Below are 7,024 nucleotides of genomic sequence, written 5' to 3' on the forward strand. Positions count from 1 at the left end.
ATTCATTGGCTGAATTAAAACCATTACCACCATTTACTGGTTATACTGGACATTTGAGTATTAATGGAATACCTGGACATCATTATCACACGATAGCGTCATCTGCACAAAGACCAACAATACAATCATCATCTTCCCCTACACCATCTTCTAATCACGAGTACTATGAATCCTCAGTTGTATCGTCCAGTACACCTTGTCCACAGTCAACTCAAAAATCAAATCAACAATCCCATCAGTTACCCCAATCAACAACTCAACAAGTTGATTATGATATTGAAGACATTGCTGAAATAATAGGTTCTGCTATTGCAGACACAACCGTTCCCGGTGGTGGTGGTGGTGGTGGTGGTGGTAGTGGAGGTGGTGGCGGTCGTGGAAATGGTGATACTAATAATAATAATAATAGTGGTGGTGTTGTTGGTGGTGGTAGTGCTGGTGGTGGTGGCAATAGTGGAGGTAATGGACCTGGCTCGGAAAATGATCCTGATAATTCAAGAGATTGGATTGATATTGCCGAATGGATTGATACTGCTTGCTCACCAAAAACTCACGAAACCTCATCACCAAATCCCTACTCACAAATTTATGCCTCACAAACAAATCATCAGCCTAATCATAATCATAATCATAATCATAATCATAACCATAATCATAACCATAACCATAATCATAATCACAATCACAACCACAGTCATAATCAGCATGGATCAACTTTACAAAGTTTATTAACGACAACGAGTTATGCACCTTTACTTCAAGCAAGACTTCAATCTGGCAATAATACCGGTCTACAAAATCCATCGTGTGGTGAAACACCCTCCTCTACAAGTCCATATCCACCAGTTAGTCCACCTGGTAGAGTATCAACCTCCTGTAGTCCAGATCATTTATTACATTCGTCGTTTGCTGCACCATCTCACACCCGAAAACGATCACGTCCATCACCAGCTGGTAATCAAAATCCTTCGAAAAAAAATCCAGCCACTGCAGCATTATCTTACGGTACCGAATCAAGTCTCATTGGTGGTAAAGAAAAACCCGTTCACAGATGTTCTATTTGTAATCGAGGATTTCTTAATAAAAGCAATATTAAGGTTCATTTAAGAACCCATACAGGTGAAAAACCATTTAGGTGTGAAGTTTGTGGAAAAGCTTTTCGACAAAAAGCTCACCTTATTAAACATCAACAAATTCATAAAAGAATCGGTAGGGATTAGAAATTGTTATTTATTATATTCTTTCTTTTTTGTCAACAGCTATTTAGAGTCGACAATTATCCAGATCACACATATATCAAGATAATAAAAAAAATATTAAAAATAACATTATTTGGTAATAAAATTTACTTAAAAAAAAAAAAAAAATAAATAAATAAATAAATAAATAAATAAATAATAATAATAATAATAATAATAATAATAATAATAATAATAATAATAATATTCATTGAATTAATATTATTATTATTATTATTATTATTATTATTATTATTATTATTATTATTATTATTATTATTATTATTATTATTATTATTATTATTATTATTATTATTATTATTATTATTATTATTATTATGTGTGAAATAAAATAAATCAAGGTATGAAACCTTGTTTAAGAAGGACTTTAAATATTTTTTCATCAATAAAACATCAGTGTAAACAAAATGTACTTATGGCCGTGTAAAATTTAATATTTAACGGTGAAGATATAATATAGAAACAAAAATGAAATATATTTATAAATACAGTTTTTTTTTTTTTTTTTTTTTTTTGAATAAAATTCCAATTGGTGTAACTTTAACGCCATGTATATATAATATATGACACTCTTATATATTTATTATAGATAATAAAATACTTGATTTTTGATATTATATGTAATTTTTAATAGTTATGGGTCGGTATCTCTTGCTAATGCACATGGTACTATTTTATTTATATATGTGTCTATGGATAAAAGTCACTTGCATGTGACTAAACAAAAGTAGAGACATTACATTTGATAAAATGTATGACAAGACAATAATAAGCTAAGCGCGACCTATTGTGATCGTGCTACAACGTACCTATTAATTTATATACATATGTGTATGTTACTATACATTTAAATATATATAACAAATATTATCAAGTCCTTCCGTCACGTGCTCTTAGTTTAATTAAACATTAATTTTAATAAATAATATATCTATATATATAAACATATATATGTTTATATTTATATTGTTCTTGTTATCACCTATTATAAAAACTATTGTAATACTTTTCTCATCTTCATTCGTACATTTATTTATTTATTTTGCTTCATTTGTTAATTTTTATTATTATCATCTCTTTATTTTCATTCTCTTACTCTTCTACAATTGATACGTACTAATATTGTTATTATTATTATTATTATTATTATTACTATTGTTATTATTTCATGCTTTATTTGCTTTTTGGTCTGTGTAAATTTTTCTTTTATTTTTAATGCTTTTTTTTTCTTTCTTTTTACCACAGTACTATTATAATTAATATTATGCGAACTTGTATAAAGTTGATAAATTTTATATCAATTAATAAATTATTATTTTATTTAGTTCTATACATAAATTGTCGAAAAAGTTATTAATTAATATAAGTATATACGTCGCATCGATGTCTTCTTTATTTGTCGCTTTTTATTTATTTTAATTTTTAATTTATTACTATGTATTTTCTGTTATATTTAACTTTCTCTTACATTTCTCATTATTTATGTTAAATTATTTATTAGAGTTTAAGCTTAATGGATAATATAAAAAAAAAAATGATTGATTGAAAAAGTACAGAGATGCATACGTAAGCATGATGAAAATTATTAATGAAATGAAGGCTGTGTTCCCTCCTTTCGCACAAGGATGATTCACAGATCTCAAAAAAAAAAAAAAAAATATTTTAATTAAAAAATCCCACTGATAAGGATATTTCTTTCATTATATTTTTTTTCCTTCTATAACTGTTACTATCTGTTTTTTTTTTTTTTTTTTTTTTTTTTTTTTTAGTCGATATTCAGTACACATCAGCTTCGTGATTATCATAATAATCATTTTTTTTTCACAATTTTAAACTGTTTGTTTTTAAAACTATATCGAATTAATTATACAATCTATCAAATTTTGTAAATTTAATGACAGTTTTGAATAATTAAATAAATAAAATATCAGAAAATAAATAATAAGATGATATTTATGTATGATAACACAGTCAATGACTTACTTGGTACCTAGCGTAGCTGGCTACGTAAATTTTTGTATCTAGATTATTTAAAAAAAAATGTAAAAATATCAATACCAACTTATGATTATGATTATTATTATTATTATTATTATTATTATTATTATTATTATTATTATTATTATTATTATTATTATTATATAATCATAATAAGACAAAAATGGTAAAAGTTACGAAACAATGTCTCTAAGTAAATATAACAATAATAATAATAATAATAATAATAATAATAATAATAATAATAATAATAATAATAATAATAATAATAGTTAACAAAAGTAACACTTATAATTTTAATTTTAATATTAATAACATTAATAATAATAATAATAACAATAACAATAAAAGTAATATAAAAAGTGTAATGAATGGCAGTATTGTATCTATATTTAATATATTTAATTATACTGAATTAGTGTAAGCAATCTATTTTTAAATATTTCTTTTATAAAAATGATCAATAATCATAGTGATAATAAGACGTATAAACAGTTAAGTTGCTTAAATAAGATTAAAAAAATACATATTATTTTGTTGTTGACAGTTATTTCATTATTTTATTCTAATTTACTTGTCACTATTTTTTATTATACAATAATGTCTGGTAACTATTATTTTATCTTTTATTTTTTTTTTTTTTTTATCGATATTTATAAATATTAAAAATTTTTAAATAATAATAATAAGTTAAATAGCTGACAGAGGTGCAACTTGTTTTCTCAAGTTACTTCTCTTTAAAAGTCTCTTTCTCCTTCTCTTTGTGCCCCTTAATAATATTATACGCACGACCCACGTAGGTCAGTGACCCGATTATTTTTTTTTTTTTTTTTTTTATTTATAACTTATTTTTGGGTATTATATGAATACGAAGGAATGAATAGCCTTGAGTCTTTTCATTATGACTAGTTGCAAAATAAATAAAGAATAATTTCTTTATCAATAAATAATTTTCTAAAGTAAAAAAGTTTGTGTTTAAATGTGTTAGTACAGATGAGAGAATTATGAATGTTGAGTGTTTGTGTATTGGTAGCATAGTTCCTGAAGAAAGTCTTTCACTTTGGTGTGCAAGCCAAGGGAACAGAGTGAACAGAGCATAAGGCAAACCACAAACCAGTTGTGATCGCGTGAATATCCATGGATAGGAGGAGAAAAAGACTAAGGAAGTAGAGGTGGTGCTGGTGGTATGCTGGTGGTATGCTAGTGGTGGTAGTGATACTGATGGTGATGGTGGAGGATGTAATCAAGTTCAGGAGAAAAGAGTAAAGCGGACCAAGCAAGCCATGGTACCAGGCACCGATCTGTTCTACTTAAATGGCACACTTACAGCAAACACTTTGTATTGATCAAGGATCCGAAAGAACAGACTCAGTCTATTTTATCACTATCCTCAATATTATCATCATTGATGATGCTGCTGCTGCTGCTGCTGCTGTTATCTCTGCCAGCCCTCTTCTGTGCTGACTTATTTTTTTTTTTTTTTTTTTATTTTATTTTTAATAAAATACATTCCATGTATAAAGCAGCAACAAGCAACGCAAATATAAAATATAATTGATAATTAATGGTGGGTAAAAATGTTTACATTAGATTGGTCAATTTAAAACCCTTTAAATAATATAGTAAGTTATTATAATAACCGAATAATTATCAAAATAACTATGTATTGTATATGATGGTTCTATATAGTACATTTAAAGTTATTATTAAAGATTAAGGTCAAGTTTGTTATATACAGTATACAGGTGTAACTATCTAACAAACTCTATTCCATTTTTCCAATAGATAAATAAATATTTTTCAATCAAGGGCATTATCAGTATTGTGTCAATAAACTTATATATATATATATATATATATATATATATATATATATATATATATATATATATATATATATTTTTTTTTTTTTTTTAAATCCGTGTATTGATCTATTGATCTATTATCGAGTTCGATTTCTCTTATTGCCAACAATAAAATTATTCACGGTGTACGTGATTATATTTAAAATTAAAACTACTTTACAAACATTTTAATTTCTATTTGAATCACGTAATATCAATATAAAAATGTTTTGAAGTTGCGTACACTTGTATTGAACAGGTACTTTTTAAGGTAAAGCCCTTTACCCGGAAGTATAGTCATTATTATTATTATTATTCTTTTTACTATTTTGAATTATTTGGACACTAAATGTGTATATATATATATATATATATATATATATATATATATATATATATATATATATATATATATATATATATATATATATATATATATATATATATATATATAACTTTTTTTTTCTTTCAAATTTCTTTGTATATGTTTGTTAGTGTATGTGTGTAGGTTGTAGGACCTTGTTTCGTGACCTACATGTTGTACCAAGGCCGTTATACTCGATATGATGATGATGATGATGATGGTGGTAATAATGTTAATATATAAATTATTAAGAAAAAAAAAAAAAGTGTATCTCATTGTTTATTTTAATTCTATTTCTAGAATCAAAGTTTGAAAATTAATCATTTTTGGATAGACAAAAAATATTAAATAAGATTAATTATTATTATTATTAGAGATATTGTTCTCTGGATTTGGAATTTTGTATAATAAAAGATACGACAATACTATTGATATATATTATATAGTATGTATAATAAATGTCATATCAATAATAAAAAGAAAATCTTAAACTGTACTCTAGTGAGCGCGATGAGTAGATATGAAGCACATGAATATAGATATATATAACGCAGATATATTTAGTATTTAATTTTAAGTTGACATCCTACCTTGATCTTGACTTGTTCTCGTCCTCGTTACTCTTGGCCTTGATATTTTATGATATTATACCATAGGTAGATATTTATTCTGTATTGGATTTATTTCTACATATACATCATCTTCATCTTCCTGTATTAAATTGCTTCATTACGCACACTTAACTTTTATCACAAATACTCGTTAATAATAATATAATAATTAAAATTTTCTCACAAAACATACGAAAATATAAATTGATTTTTCTAAATTTTTTTCAGCGTTAAACTTTTTTCTTAGCATATGCTATAATTAGTACGAAAGTGATTTCAATGTACATAAATCAAATTCATATTTATTTTTATTAATTAAATTAATAATCCTTTAACCGAAAAATCCAATTTTATTTTTTTATTCTTTCGAGATTGAAATTATTATTATAATTACTGTATTTACAGTGCCCATAGTAAATAAATAAATAAGTGATTGCTCATTTTTTGAATGTTTGATAGAGCGCCATCTATTGCTCAGAATAAATACTTTCTCACTGTTTTACCGCGTCAGTAGATGCCACTGCTGAAATTAAAAAATTAAAAATATTAAAAAAGACGTTCCACCAAATTTGATGAATTAATAATTAAAATATTATCAAATGTTTCTCAGTTTCAACAAAATTAAAATAATATTGTTTATGATATAAAGTTGTCATAAAAAATAATAAAATTTTTAAATATGTTTATTAAAGTATATATATATATATATAGAAAAATATCACAATTGCATATTTAATAATTGATATTTATTTTACTTCTGACTTTTTGATTTAAAATATTACATGATACATATATATTTTATAGAAAAATAATAATCGGTAAAAATAAAATTATGAAATTCATTATTATTAATATTATTACACCCATCATGATAATAATAATAATGTATCAGTTGATACATTTTTACAGTTTATCTACATTTATAAAAAAATGTAATTTTAAAACAAT

The 7,024-nt window shown here is 24.6% G+C and overlaps 2 protein-coding genes across 2 annotated transcripts in view; one reads left to right on the forward strand and one right to left on the reverse strand.

Moving 5' to 3' along the window:
* Ich (zinc finger protein ichor) overlaps positions 1–1,276 on the forward strand; it is a 14,696-nt gene extending 13,420 nt beyond the window's left edge. The window contains exon 3 of the mRNA XM_074246576.1: positions 1–1,276. This exon is cut by the window's left edge and continues 2,061 nt beyond it. Within this exon, the coding sequence (XP_074102677.1) occupies positions 1–1,220 (1,220 nt within the window). The 3' untranslated portion in view covers positions 1,221–1,276.
* Pak (serine/threonine-protein kinase PAK 3-like protein) overlaps positions 1–6,292 on the reverse strand; it is a 39,054-nt gene extending 32,762 nt beyond the window's left edge. The window contains exon 1 of the mRNA XM_074247176.1: positions 6,056–6,292. The gene's annotated coding sequence lies outside the window, so the exon portion shown is untranslated. The remainder of the gene's footprint in view (positions 1–6,055) is intronic.
* Between the last annotated feature and the right edge of the window lie 732 nt (positions 6,293–7,024).

This window comes from Cotesia typhae, unplaced genomic scaffold (assembly GCF_013202065.1).
Source record: "Cotesia typhae breed Kobodo isofemale line unplaced genomic scaffold, CoteBio_Ctyphae contig_48, whole genome shotgun sequence".
Lineage (NCBI taxonomy): Eukaryota > Metazoa > Arthropoda > Insecta > Hymenoptera > Braconidae > Cotesia > Cotesia typhae.